Source organism: Anopheles coluzzii, chromosome 2 (genome assembly GCF_943734685.1).
Source record: "Anopheles coluzzii chromosome 2, AcolN3, whole genome shotgun sequence".
Taxonomy (NCBI): domain Eukaryota; kingdom Metazoa; phylum Arthropoda; class Insecta; order Diptera; family Culicidae; genus Anopheles; species Anopheles coluzzii.
The window spans coordinates 101,373,176-101,388,379 of NC_064670.1; the positions used below are offsets into that span (position 1 = coordinate 101,373,176).

Consider the following 15,204-nt stretch of genomic DNA (forward strand, 5'->3'; position numbering starts at 1 on the left):
AATCTAACACGATCACACTTACGATCGGCGTAATTGTTTGGCACGCACATCGCTCCATTCTTGCCGGTGCGGTATGTAAACAAGGGGAAGGGGGACTACCTCTACAATTGCACGTATGTGTATGTGTCCTTTGTCTGTGTGCGCAACTTGACTCGTACGACGTTTGAAGGGGGGGAGGCGTACTTGGCGAAGGGTCCGGGCACTTGACGCCGTGTGGTGTTGGAGCGGTGGAGCTTCGGCTACCAAGTCGGGTGAAAAATGAAATTACCGCTCCGTTGTGGCCAGTACAGTGAATCAGTTTGAGCCGTGCGGACGCAAATTTTCTCCGTCGATCACAACACCAGCAACCTGCGCCTGGTAGTCCACCGCAACTGCAGCAGTAGTAGACTACCTGATTGATCGGTGTCTTCAAAGCCATCGATCGGCGAGTGTAAACGGTAATAGTCTCCGAACGGTTAGTGGCGGTTTCCAGCAGGCTAGGGCACGCGCGATGCGGTGTAATCGTGACTGTTAGCGTGAATTATTGGTGGATCGTTTCTAGTTTGTATTTGGGAAAGGTAGAGCAATAGTTTCGGGTACGTGCATGGAATAGACAAACGGTTGGAGGAGGGGAACCTGGGTGTGCTATTAAGCAGAGTAGATAGTGTATTCGCTATATGCCGCGCAAATTGAGCAGAATACAAAGGACAGGCCCAACATGTCATAAGGCTTATGAAGTGTGATGATGTAAATGATGCACAGGAAAGATGCAGTGAAAGCGCATCGCAAAGTAAACGAGGATCTTGAGACGCATTCACAGCTGCGATTTTTACTTCCTGATGTAATGAGCCCTTTTCTCCGCAATAGCTTGAGTGACTGCAGGCATAAGGGACACTCTGCTGTGGCTTAAAACTATTTGCTCGGAAGTATAAACACTGTAATTTTTTTTTGTACACGCTTCCAGCACAACACCTCACGCAGAAGGTAAAGCCAAATAGAGGCCACGTGGTGGTGTGACTGTGCGGCAGAAGAAAAGCGAAAGCGCTTCCATCGATTCCGCCCGTCGTCGCAGTTGAGTTTTAATTGTCGAAGCTGTTTGCATTTCGATTAAGACTACCGATTGTGCACGTTGCTGGCGAGTGACATTAGATAGTCGTTTGGATATGGTTTAGCTGTGTTTGTGTGTGCATATGTGTGTTTCTTAGTGTTTGTTCGAATGTCGCTAGTAGCGTGTGCGTAAGGTGAAAAGGGCGGGCAGTTTGTCGTGCGGCTAAATAGGAGTGGAAAGTGAATTTGAAATGACATTAAAATGTTGGGCAGTCGAACGACCTTTTCCGTTTCGAATGGTGTTGTCGCGCAGGGATACTTCATTACGTGTTGCTGTTGTTGATGATGTTCTAATAATTATCAACCTTATCTGTCATCTTCCTCTCACAGGCTTCTAAGTCTACGTCTGCCCTGCGCCTGCGTTTTTGGAAACACGAAACTTCCCCACACGCAGCAACCCGCAACGGCCCTGCTAGGATGGATCTTCGAGCAAGCGCAGAGTCGGGCCACAACAACGAGCTGACGATGACGGAGGAGCGCAAGATCACGTCCACCCCGGTGATGGAATTTTATCGCGACAAGTGTGTACTGATCACCGGAGGTACCGGCTTTATCGGGCGCTTGCTGATCGAGAAGCTGCTTAGGTAAGATCCCACGCAACGCACGTTCTGGGCGTTTTGCTATCATTCTGGATCATTGCGCTCCAGGGTGATCGGGGAGTATGGGGCGACGAAGGGACTGACTGTTAGTATTCGATTAATTATTCACCCGCATGTTGAGCGCGGGGACAAGCGCGTCTGACAAAACGGGAAAGTCGCTGTTTGCAAAACGGCGAAAACGGCTGTTGCTGCCGCGTTTAAAGCTTTGTCCCACAAGGCAGAGAAAAAGAGAACGAGATTTGATGTCGTTTAATGCACGGCTCGGCTGTGCTGGGGATTGGCAATAGTGGTTTAGGAATACAGCAGCGGTAATGCAATATCCAAACGGGTGCTACCACCCGCTGGGTGCAGGTGTATGATATGGACGACGTCATAAGTTGTTGTTTACTGCTTACTGTGAAGGTGGCTGTGGAGAGAAAGTGACAGCAGGTAGATTACCTTCATGAGTAGCAAATGTAGTTCTGTTTAGAATGTTTTATAGGAAAAGTACTAGCAAATGTTAGAAACAGATACTTCCATATTTTCCTATTCCTAGAACCTAGAGTAAGGCGTACGATTCAGGCCAGAATTCAAACGAGAGTTGCTACCGAAGCGTTAATTTTTCGTATCATTACGAATCAGGTGTAATACGACTGTGCTAAGTGGGGGTGTCAATACAGCTGCTGTTGCTATTGCTGCTGTTTCTTCTGCTGCTAAAGCGAAAGCACGTTTTGCATCCCGGATGCCGGTTTGCAGTCGTAAAGTTCTGTAAAAAAGTGTTTGCAAACCGAGTGGAGACATAATTTGCGACTGAAAATTCGTTCTTTCAACATAGCCTTGAGTGAAGACGCGTACTGCCTTCAGCAAATAACATTGCTGAAGATGACGCCGTACGCATCTATGTACTTCCGCAAGTTATCACCAAAATTTGTATCGTGTTCTCAGCAACTGCCTAGGCTTTGTTGATGGTTCTTGGAGTACACATGTAATGGGACAACACACATCATTACGCGTGGTGATCGATTGATCTTGACGTAACCTTGGTAAACAGATTTTTTGTTGTTGTACACCTGCATGCTGTCTTTTTATGAAGTACTTCTTTCGAAACAATTGCTGTCAATAGCCCAACTCTCCGCACGATGTGTTGGGCACAGAGAGTACTGCAGACATGCCTTGTTTGCCGTGTAAACCGCAAAACATTTATTTTTTACACCTTTTTTTGTGTGTCAGTGACCTTGTTGGAGTTCATCCACAGCAGAAGATTCAACCAAAATGGATCTGTTGTCCGATAAATATTGAATTAAGCCTTAACTGGTGAAGTGTTTGATCTCGATGAATGCACAGAGTTTATTTGATATTTTAATCTTTGCTGCAGTCGATGCTACAGATAATAACGTCTATTTCTGCATTCATACGCATGTTTGCACCCGGATAATGGGAGGTTAGACTCTTATGCTATGCACACTCACATTCCGCCGATTAGGATAGAATGCCAATTAGCTGTGGGTAAACAGGTTTCGCAAGACTCGATTAGTTCGCTTCTAGCCAGAAGATTGTACCTTACGCAATGGTAGCGGCGTTCCTGCGCGCTTTGATCCTCGCAGGCAGCAGCGAGGAAGGTTGACATTTGTGGCCCTCCAGGCGGATCGTTTGTACGGTAATGCGCATATAATAAAGATTGCCTGCCCGAACGAGAGTACGCAGGGTTGGTGTGTAGGAAGCAAAATTAAAATTATTGTTTTATTCCGGCAGGCAAACCCATAAAGACAATCCATTGCTACAATCGTGTAATGCGTAATTCTGTTACTTCGTCTTCGTTCCATTGCGGTCGCCTTCTGCCCAGTCAGAAATAATGATTATTTTGGATTTCTCTCATTACCACTAACCGGTTTACTTGAGGAGCATCATCATTTCCCACTCTCCAAAATCAAATGAAGGTTACCAACAAGAACGGACACACGCCGTACCGCTACATTAGGGCTGCTATTGTTGTGCAGTTTAGCGATGGAAAAGAAAAAAAATCGGATATGTGGAAGATACAAAAAAGGTGCTTCCTCCTAGACCACAAAGTTGTTTGCAACAAAAAAAATCCTCTATAGACCAGTGCCCGAATTGCTTACTCACGTTATCGGGAGGTGTTGGCTGCGGGGTTTGGCACGGACAAACGTGTGAGCTAGCCTTCGTAACAGCTCGTGTCATCGAAGCTAGAGCACGAAGTAGCAGTCTGTTTTTTGTTGTGCTTGAATTTTCTTCTAGTCGTTGGAACCAAACCGTGGGACGGTCAGTGAAGGCGAAGTTCAAGTGCGTAAAAGTCAAGTGGAACCGAAGTAATGATGAGGTGAATGGTGCTTCAGGTCCACCGAACGGTGTTCTAGAATTTGTGGCCGTCTCGCTGTGTCGGGTGGGTTCTAATTTCGAATTAGAATTGATAATTCGATCCGGATAGTGCAGTACCTACTGGTACTGGGATTTACATTCAATGTTGCGGTGTTCTTTGACTGTATGGCAGACACGGTTATAGAAAAGATAACGATTGCAACCAACACTAGAATCTAAACGACTGTATTCCTTCGTTTTTTTCTTCCCCTGTAGAATAAACGTCAGACAGATTATTCTACTTTCCCGACCGAAGAAGGGCAAAACGACGCAGCAGCGTTGCGACGATCTGTTCAGCAGCATCGTCTTTATGAACCTGAAGAAAGACTGCCCTACGTTCATCGAGCGTGTCAAGCTGGTCGATGCGGATCTGCAGCACCCGTCCCTCGGCCTCTCGGACGAATCGATCGAGTACATCGTGAACAATGCGCAGATAGTGCTGCACGCCGCCTCGGACGTCCGCTTCGACCAGGCGCTCAAGAAAGCGATCGAGGTGAACGTGCGCGGCACGCGCGATCTGCTGCGCATCGCGGAGAAGATCGTCAATCTGGAGCTGTTCGTGTACATCTCGACCGCGTACTCGAACTGCCCCCAGGGACTGATCAAGGAGCAGTTCTACACGCCACCGTCCGAGCCGGAAAAGATGATCCAGCTGGTCGAGGCGATGGACGAGCGGTTCGAGGAGCACATGAACAAAACGGTGAACGATTTCATTCACCCCTGGCCGAACACGTACGTCTACACGAAGGCACTCACCGAGGACGTGGTGCGGCAGTACGGCGAGCTGCTTCCGATCGCCGTCGTTCGACCATCGATTGGTAGGTGTTGGTGTGGGCAACAGGGAAGTTTTTGAGAGGGCAGCATACAACTAAACCTGGCATCTACTCATTCTACAGTGATTGCTACTAACGAGGAACCGATCGGTGGCTGGACCGACAACATCTACGGGCTGAACGGTGTGATTGCGGGCGTTGCGCTTGGCATCATTCGCATCATGCACGTGGACGACAACAACAAGGCGGACATCATACCGGCGGACATAGTCGTGAATACGGTGCTGGCCGCCGGCTGGCAAACCTACGTAGAACGGTAAGCTAGAGCTTTTGTTTCCATCCCGCAGCAGGCGGGGGCGCTGTCCAAGCACTGAAGTTTGTTCGCTCTCTTGTTAAACGAGACAGTTTTATCTATCACCACCTTAGGAAAGGCGATCGACCGCTGCCGGAGGCCAAGTCGAACGGGGAGCTGAAGGGTGTGGCCAAACCGCGCACCAAAATTTACAACTGTGTCACCGGAAACGACAATCCCATCTCGTACCGTACGTGTGTTTTTCATTTGAGGTGGGTGAGGCTTTTTTATTTCTGATTCTAACACCGCTTTGGCTCCTTTTTTCACCTACAGAAAAGATCTACAAGTACTCGATCGAGGTGGGTAAACATTGCCCGCCGAAGAAATCGCTCTGGATCGTGTGTCACAACACGACGACGAACAAGTATTTGTATGAGTTCTACAAAGTGATCTACCATCTGCTGCCTGCACTGTTGATCGACACGTACCTGCGAGTGATCAGACGCACACCGAGGTAGGCGTTGTTGGAACATGTTTTGAGATGCAATGCATGTAATGTGCTTGTTTCTTATCATTCCAGAGTTATGGACCTTTATCGAAAGGTGCACAAATTCGCCACAGTCATCGAATACTTTGCCAACGGACGATGGACATTCGAGAATGACAATTTGAAATCTCTGAGAGAAAAGTAAGTGACTGGACATTGGTTAGACATTCTTCTTCTACAACAGAATGCTCTCTCAAATTCGTAGGCTGTCCCCAGACGATCAGATTATGTTCCAGTGCAACATTCAGAAGATTGAGTGGGCCGACTACTTCTGGACGTACATTCATGGGTTGCGCAAGCACATCGCCAACGAGCCGCTGGAGAACCTGGACGAGGCGATCAAGCGCCACAAGCAGATGCGGATAGTGCACTACTTCATACTGGCCGCTTACTACTCCATCTGGGCGCTGCTCATCTTCTACCTCTGCAAGGCGGTTGGGATGTTAGTCTTCTAAAGCTAGTTGATCGATAGCATCTCGTCGATCATCGTAGGACGTGAGTTTGTCTGCAGTTTGGTCCTCCCACAAACACGCGCTATAGAAAAATGGAAGCAATTTTGCAGATGGCTTCCTATCGGGGATGGGTCGGGAAATTATGAAAGGTAAAGAAAGCCATTTTTTGCTGATGCTTGTATGCGTGTCATACACTCCATGTGTCTGTATGTTGTACAAATTCGATGCGAAAGATACGGCGCATTTTGTTAGTGCTTGGGGTTTTGCTCTGCTTGAAGGCAGGGATATTCACTCAAGATTCACGCTAGAATGACGTAGTAGACATCGAGTGTTACTACTCAATGCTTTTTTCATGTAAATAGAAAAACAAACAACTGTTAGAAAGATAATAAAATAAAGTACATCTTACGGTAAAAGGAACGGAACGGGACTAATGCAATTTTTTATACAACAAAAGATGGGAATAGTACTGATGTTTACGAAGACAATCATAAGATAACAGTAGATAAGAATGCTGAAAAGAAACAAATTGGAAAGAAGTGTGCTTTTTGTTACTAAATGTGGCTTATCATTGCGTGGATTTGTATGAACTACCCTGTTGTCACTATAAGTATTTGCATGCAATGTTGAAACTGTCCTTGCACGCCATCGATCGTATCCAGCATGAGAGACCATTGCATAGCTCAAGGCGCAAATACGGAATGAACAAATCATCCTTTTTCACATGTGACCCATGGGCCTCTACTCACTCTCGTCAAATCTTACCCATAGTTGCCGAGTTGAGCCCGTAGAAGTTGTCTCACCCAGGGCCGAACCTTTTCTCACTAATTCCAATGAAAAACAAACACAACACTACGCGCACACACACATACGCACATCAAAACGCGACAAACGTGTACGTCACACCGCTATAACCTTTTTACAATTCGGCCGAGGTCGGGGTAATTAATTAGACTCGGTTGGCGGTGTAAAGAAATACTTCAAATTGGCCGCATGCGTACGATCGCTCATCAGTAATTGACAACTAGCCGCGGTAACAACTGTCCGCTCGTATTGATTCGCACTTCCTCCTGCAAGGAGAAAGAAGAAAACGTGGACAAATCATGAGCCTGGAGGAGTTTAACGCTAACAAATCTCCCGTGAAGGATTTCTACCACGGCAAAACGGTTCTGCTTACCGGAGGCAGTGGGTTTCTGGGCAAGCTGTTCATCGAAAAGCTGATCAAGTGTGGCGTGCGTGAGATTCTCCTTCTGCTGCGCTCCAAGAAGGGCGTCAGCCCGGAGGAGCGGCTCCATGCGCTGCTCAAGAAGGAGGCAGTGTTTGTAAACTATCAGCAGCAACCGGAGCTGTATCTCGACCGGCTGAAGGTGATCGAGGGAGACATCAGCCGGCCCGGGCTAGCGATCAGCAACGATGATCTGGACTACGTGATCAAGCACACCAACATCGTGCTTCACTCGGCCGCCGATGTGCGGTTCGACGAGTCGATGAAAGAGTCGGTCGAGACGAATGTTCGCGGTACGGATCATTTGCTTAACATTGCCGAAAAATGTGCCAATCTTGAGGTAGGTGTGGGTGGGCAGTGGAAGAGTACAGAGGACTCTAAGTAACTTTCTACTTTGCAGGTTTTCGTTTACGTATCGAGCGCTTTTTCGCAATGCATAAAGGAGACGGTGGAGGAAAAGTTCTACACGCCCAACATCGATCCGCTGGAGTTGATCAAAATGATGGAAAACGAACCGCGGCTGGACGAGCTGGAGGCTGTATCGAAGAAGATGGTGGAACCGTGGCCAAACACGTACTCGTTCACGAAAGCTCTGGCGGAGGAGGTCGTCCGACGGCGCAGAGACAAGATGCCGATAGCGATCGTTCGTCCTTCGATCGGTAGGTTAAAGCCGAGGCAACTTCCTACATCGGTTCAACATAATGACTTTACATTTATTTCTTTCCCCGTTGCCCAGTGACTTCCACCTACGCTGACCCAATTGTCGGATGGACGGACAACTTCTACGGGTTCAACGGGGTCGTGAGCGGTGCCGGAACCGGTGTGCTGAGGATCTTCCACATTCGCGACGAGTACAAGGCGGACATCATCCCGGCCGATATCGTCATCAATGGTACGCTGGTGGCGGCCCACTACGCCGCCAAACACCCGGCAGAGGAGAACGTGTTCAACTGTACGATGGACGAAAACCACACGACCTGGGGTGACATCCGGAACGATTGCCTCTCGCAGAAGGGCGTGGTGGCGGTGAAGAAGTCCCTCTGGATACCGACCTACAACACGACGCGGTACTACTACGTCGCTAGCTTTCTGCAGGTGTTTTACCATCTGATACCGGCAGTGTTTTTCGACCTCGTGATGCGCTGCCGGGGCGAGAAGCCTCAGATCTTGCGCCTGTACCGGAAGGTGCACCGGTTCTCGGACGTGCTGCGGTTCTTCACCAACCATCAGTTCCAGTTCGCCACCAAGCGTATGCGCCAGGTAGTGGACGGGATGGAGATAGTGGATCGGCATCTGTTCCCGTGCGACATGAAGTCGGTAGTGTGGAGCAAGTTTGGCGTCAACCATATCCGGGGCTGCCGGGTTTATCTGCTTGGCGAGCCGTGGAACACGAACGAAGAGGCGCTACAGATTTATCGGCGCCGTCGGCTGATACATCTACTCATGCTGGGGGTGATCTACTCGATGTATGTGGTGGTGGGCCTGCGACTGCTGGAAGCGGCCGGTGTGCCCGATCTGAGGAGCTTCTTGGGTTGTACACAATTTGCTTGAAATTCATTCTTCGCCACTGTGTGCATCGATTGCTCAATAAAAGTTGCCGTTGTTTTGTACTGTATGAGGAAGTTTTGAGCTTACTTACCTACGTGGAACGTATGGGTTGTGTCTTGTAATTTAAGTGTCACTAGGCGATTGATTTATAATGCGGTGAGCGCTTCCCTGATCAGGAAGGTCACTTTGCCGTTGGATGAACCTGGTGCTAATGCTAATTACCTGTATAGCAGCAGCATTTGTATGTTTGTGTGTGTGTGATACGGTTTGACAGTTCTTTGCCCTCCAAACTTTGCTTAAAACGTGTGTTCAGTAGCGTAGGCATGCTCATGTTTAGAACGAAGGCGTGAAAGGTATTGAATAACAGTTTGCGTATCATCAGTATTCAACACTAATGTAGAAATGTCCAAAATTACCGAGAACGAATGAATGTGTTCTCGGTGTTTCTGGTTGCGTTATCTGTTTTCTTTAGTAATCAAAATGCCTTGTCGTTGTGTCCATATCGCCAGAAAAACAACGTGAACCATTATTCATTTGTTTTCTGTTGCTGCGGGCAGTGTAACGTTATAATATTTGGTTGAGATTAATTTGTTGTATGTTTGATTATTATTCCAATATGATGTATATTTATGCTTTTCAACATTCTCTAGCATGTTTCAGCTTTGTTCGGATATATTTCTATGAATTATGCATTGTTATTTTATACTAACTCAGGTGCACTTAGAGAGTTACACAAAGCACTACTTGGTGGAGCTCAAAACTACATTATAGACGGATATAGTTTTATTCCAATATTTCTGAAGACAAATCTGCAACAGTCTTGCTGTGACTTGTTTTTTTCTCACATTTTCCATGATTTTCGCTTACAAAGTAAAAGAAAAACATTTAATTATACTTTCTAACATGTGTTATTTGTGTTGAAATGCATAAGAATATCATCCATAAGTTCAAGAAAAGTCACATGAGTCGTTTCATTTCCTATTTTTACGTTAGTGTCAATAGATGTAGTGCAACAACTCATGTAGTGAAATATAAATAAAGTAAATCAAATTATTACATATTCCATCAGCATGGGAAATCGATAGGCACGGCCACTAAGACGCATTAAAATACTGCACAGCGCATAGCCGCTCAGCACCACCTCGAAAACTAGTGCAAAACTGCACATTCGTCACCTTACGACCGATCAATTCGTAGTGTTTGTGAGGCTCAAATAAACGAAAGCAGCAACACCGAAGAAAAAAACATACTGAATGTTAATGAACTCTCATTGGCCGGGAAAAACGGCAGCTTATAATTAAACTTTAAACATTGGTCACAGTGCACTTGGGTTGCAGTTGCAGACCGCGCCAGCGATCGCGTTAGTTGCAGTTTGTGCGTCCACGGGGCAAACGGTTCCGTATCGATTCCCTTCTGCCAAACGGTCCGTGTGTGTGCCTGTGTGTGCGTCAGCAGAACAGTGTCGTTCCAGCGATGGTCAGTTTGGAAGAGTTCCGCGCGTACCGATCTCCGTTGAAAGATTTCTACGACGGAAAGTACGTGCTGCTTACCGGTGGTAGTGGGTTTGTGGGCAAGCTGCTGATAGAGAAGCTGATAAAGTGAGTTGTGCAGGTGGAAGAGGGATATCGGGGATAAGAGTGTGAACAAGCTACATAAAAGGGTGTCAATTTCAGATGCAATGTGGCGGAGATACTGCTGATCCTTCGACGCAAGAAAGGCCTTAGTCCTACCGAACGGCTGGAGCAGCTGCTCGGTAAGGAAGCGGTGTTTGTCAACTACGAAAAAGATCCTCAGCTGTACCTGTCCAAGATTCGGCTCATCGAAGGTGACATCAGTGAGGTTGGAGTGGGCATTTCGAACGATGATCTCGAGTACATATACGAGCGGACGAACATCATCGTGCACGCTGCGGCTGATGTGCGGTTTGACGAATCATTGAAGGAGTCCATACAAACGAATGTGCGCGGAACGCAAGAGATGTTGAAAATAGCCGAAAAATGCCGCCAGCTGGAGGTATGTCACGAAATCCATTAAACAATTCTTCCATTTACAATGTTCATTTTACACCCGATTCAGATTTTCACCTACATCTCGACGGCTTTCTCACACTGCGTGCTGGGCGTCATCGAGGAGAAGTTCTACGATCCACCACTGGATCCGAGCGTTCTAATCAAAGCGTCGGAAAGCGAGAACGATGCGGACGTGTTTGAGCAGCTGTCGAAGAAGCTGATCGAACCATGGCCGAACACGTACGCCTTCACCAAATCGCTCTCGGAGGAAATGGTGCGGCGCTACAAAGCGAAGCTGCCAGTAGCGATCATCAGACCTTCGATCAGTAAGAATACGCTCAAAGTGGAAATGTAATACCACCTGTAATATATTTTACTGCTTCCTGCCCAGTTACAACCACCATGGAAGATCCAATCGCTGGCTGGACGGACAATCTGTACGGTTTTAACGGCGTAGTGTGTGGCGCAGCAACTGGCGTCCTGCGCATATTTCACATCCACATGGACTACAAGGCGAGCATCGTGCCGGCAGATACGGTTATTAATGCGACGCTCGCCGTCACCTGGTACGCGGCGAGCCATCGCGAGGAGGACAACGTGTACAACTGCACCACGGACGACAATCCGGTGAGCTGGCGCGAAACGCAGCACCAGCTGGAGCACTGGAAGGATCGCATCCCGTTCGACAAGTCGCTGTGGATAACGACGTACAACACGACCCGCTTCAAGCTGGTAGCGGACGTGCTGTCCATCCTGTACCACGTCCTGCCGGCACTGTTCTTCGACGCCATGCTGCAGCTCGGTGGTCAGAAGCCGCGCGTGCTAAAGCTCTACCGGAAGGTGCATCGCTTTTCCGCCGTGCTGCGCTTCTTCACCAACAACCAGTGGTGCTTCCGGACGGCGCGTATGCGCCGCGTGCTGGACGCGATGGCGGCCGACGATCAGCAGTACTTCCCGTGCGATGCCAAGGCGATCCAGTGGAACAGCTTCCTGGATCATCAGATCAAGGGACTGCGGCAGTACCTGATGCGCGACCCGTGGAGCACGTTGGAGAAATCGGTGCGCCGCCATCGGTTGCGAACGTTTGCGCACTGGTGTCTGCTGGCGGTGCTGTACGGTGGAATGCTGTACTTGGTGGGGAAGGTACTGCACGCGTACGGTTACATTGATTTTACGGGGCTGCATGAGAGCAACTTGGAGGAGTGTCTAGAAGCGGAAGCTATATGAAAAGGGGAAGACGAGGTGCAGGGTGTTTTTGTGTAGGATAGGAACTAGATGAAATGCGCTTTCCTAGAGAGCGTAGACCCCAGGTAAGGACATGTGTTATTAGGTCTTCTAGCGACATTTTTTTCATGTGATATGCCATTCGCCAAATAAAGCCAACTTCTTCGCCAGCGTCTTTGCTCCACCTCTTCGCTCACCGTAAAGCCGTTTCCTGCGTTGGGTAGTTGCAATTTAAATTCATCATCTGTCTCGTTATCGAACGGTGAGCAGAGTCTCATTTAAACTCCACAGAGCAAACACTCTGTCCACCTCAATCCAACGCCGACGAATCATCGTCCAACTCAAGCAGGTCGTAAAACGTAATGCAGGACAGGAGGACTTTCTGTTCTTAAAGCGCTCCAGCGTTCTGGGAGCGACACAAAACAAAAAAAAAACAAAAATGCATGAAGCTGTTACTTAACAATCGCTTGGCTTGCAAAGAAGGAAACACAAGTCAAGCTGCAAAGGAGCCTTGCGCATCATCCTATCTGCGGCGTGCGCGCCCGCGTAACAGTTAGGTCATTATCGCACCGTGCGCTCTGTACGCTTCTGTCTGGGCTACAGTGTTTCGTTGTGTTCGTGTTTGTTTTCGGTAGCCAGTACCAGCCAGTCTCTTGTTTTGGGTTTTTACTTTTTCACGGTCATAAAATGACGAATAACGCGACACGCGAAAACGTTGTGGGACGTAAAGAATTATCCTTTTGCCCAGTGAAACGATACAGCATAAAAACAACCAAAAAGCATCTAATTCCAACCAGACTCAGACCCAAAGAGACATGTTCCGATGGAGCTGGAGAAGACAGGGAGTATGAGGAAGTTAATGACAGCTAGTAATTGGCATTCGGGGAGGCATACGCTGCGATGAACGAGGGAGAAATTTACGTGAACGACAACGCGAAGTTGATGCAATTGAAGGTCAAGATCAGCAGTAGCAGAAGAAGATCATCAAAATTTGTCAAAGTGGTGTAAAAAAAAAACCAAAGAGGAAAGCAGTGATGTAGCTGGGGAAGGCTGTGCTGGAAATGACAGCACAGTTTTATGCCACAATTATATTCTGGAAGCAAACAAGGCAAAACTCCAATCGCATCCATCGAGACAAGCATTGCGGTGACATGCGACATCATTCGTCGACACCGGCTACCGCGTCCGACAGCTGCGTCGGTAGTGAACTGCATGCGAGATGCAAAGTCGTCTTCTTCGGACTCCGGCAACACTTTCGGGGTACGGTAAGGAAGGAAGGAGGATATGTAAAAGAAAGAGAAAAAAAAAGGCAACAGAAGGTGTAACATTTCCGATGGCGATGGCGAGAATCGAAAGGCGTTAGAAAAAGTTGCCAGACGTCCTCTCCATTCCTTTCCCTCTTTGCTCCCATCGGTCTGGTCACCTCAGCCACCGCTAGAACCAACCTGTTGAGCTTCGGGGTGCGCTGTTGCGCAGAAGGTTAGATAGCGCAGCGAAACCAGATCGCGCGGTGGGCTCGCCATCGTCTCGCCGAAACCCTCGCCCAGCGGGAGGGGTAGGTGAGACGAGGGGAGTGTTTGGACCCGGCTGTACCGCAGCGTCTGGACACCGGTCTGGACGGTCGTGGGGGCTTCGAGCGTCGATTAATCAACGACAGCAACCGTCTGGCTGTCTGGCAGACTTATTGGACGCGGCTGACGAGTTACGCGCGCGCGCGCGCCTCTATGTAGAACCGGGTGAGAATCCGGGCCTGTGGTTATGCAAGCGAGACAGTGCCGAGCCGAGACATGCAGTCGCGGATGCACATGCACACACACACACACACACCCATGCAGGCCACATGAGGAAGAACGTGGTCCGATCAGCAAGCGCTAATCAATGAGAGCCGGTCGGAAGGGACAGACAGATACCCGTGGAAGGTGGAAAGTGCGCGGGCTATTGCATGGTGCAGATGGAGTCACTCGGACACACGACGCATAAAGACGAAAGGGTTTCAGTAGGGGTGGTGGGGGAGAGGGGGGGGGAGACGTTTCATGCGACGTAGAGACGTTTCATGGGGGTGAAGCGACGTAGAGGACGTACTTTTGCCACATTACGTTTGTTTTGTTTTGTGTTGCCTTAACTGTTGTGGCCACAAGCAGGGGGAGTAGAGCTGCCCACCTTGTGGGATGGGTAAGCGGTCCGATGCTGTAATCGAATGCAGTCTCCGTCTGGGGTGGAGCATAAAAGAAAACAGGAACAATAAAACAGTAAAATATGATTTTCATGTACGTCCCAATGGACGGGCTTCCAAAACGGGCTGGCCAGTTAGAACGCGTTGCTGGCAGCAGAACACGAAGCAGGCAGCCAGCATTGGGGAGAGCTGTTTCGGCTGTTACTTTTTGGTAGCAGTGGGTGTTTTGTGGGTCTCTCTAAACGAACCTTCTTGTTTCTGCTATTTTGTTTCCCTTTTCTTTCGAGGCAGCTAGTATGCAAAGCTTTCGCTTCTGCAATTCGGAAGCCAAATCCCGAGCCAGAACAGAAGGGATGGAAAAGCATGGCATGGAAGCGGGGGTAAATTAATTTGTACGCCCAAAAGTGGGCGTTCTGCTGTGGTTTGATTTGTTGCAGTTCGTTTTGTTGGATGCATTTTCGTTGTTGTTGTGCTGTTATGATCCACCGTGCCTTGTTTATTGCATTTTTACCCTTTTCTGCCTCTGTGTCTGTGAATGTTTTTTTTTTTTTTGTAATTTTTTGTGTGCAATGCACTTGAATGCATCTTATGCTGCCGTGGGTTCTTCTTGCAGTTGCAGCAGCAGCTCTGGCACCGTCTGGCTGATAAATTTGTTTTGACTGCGCGCTACGCAAACGACATCAATTGCAATTGTTAATGTTAATGAGATTTTCGTTTCGTTTGCTTCGGTTGCGCTTGCCAGGCTGTGCTCACTCTTTGCTGCTCCCCCCTTCCCCCTCGTATCTGCACCTTTCGTTAGAAGACCATGTTTGATTACTTGTACACGCTACTGTGTGTGTGTGTGTGTGTGTGTGTGTGTGTGTGTGTGTGTGTGTGTGTGTGTGTGTGTGTGTGTGTGTGTGTGTGTGTGTGTGTGTGTGT

General features: G+C 48.4%; 1 protein-coding gene and 1 pseudogene across 1 annotated transcript; both read left to right on the forward strand.

Annotated features, from left to right (window-relative positions):
• Positions 1–256: 256 nt before the first annotated feature.
• On the forward strand, positions 257–8,944 carry LOC120961439 (uncharacterized; annotated as a pseudogene).
• Positions 8,945–10,184: 1,240 nt separating this feature from the next.
• Positions 10,185–12,285, forward strand: LOC120952694 (fatty acyl-CoA reductase wat-like). The gene is made up of 4 exons (XM_040372151.2): positions 10,185–10,475; positions 10,551–10,890; positions 10,954–11,212; positions 11,278–12,285. The coding sequence occupies exons 1-4, from the start codon at positions 10,351–10,353 to the stop codon at positions 12,111–12,113; spliced, it is 1,560 nt and encodes a 519-aa protein (XP_040228085.2). The 5' UTR covers positions 10,185–10,350; the 3' UTR covers positions 12,114–12,285.
• Positions 12,286–15,204: the final 2,919 nt, after the last annotated feature.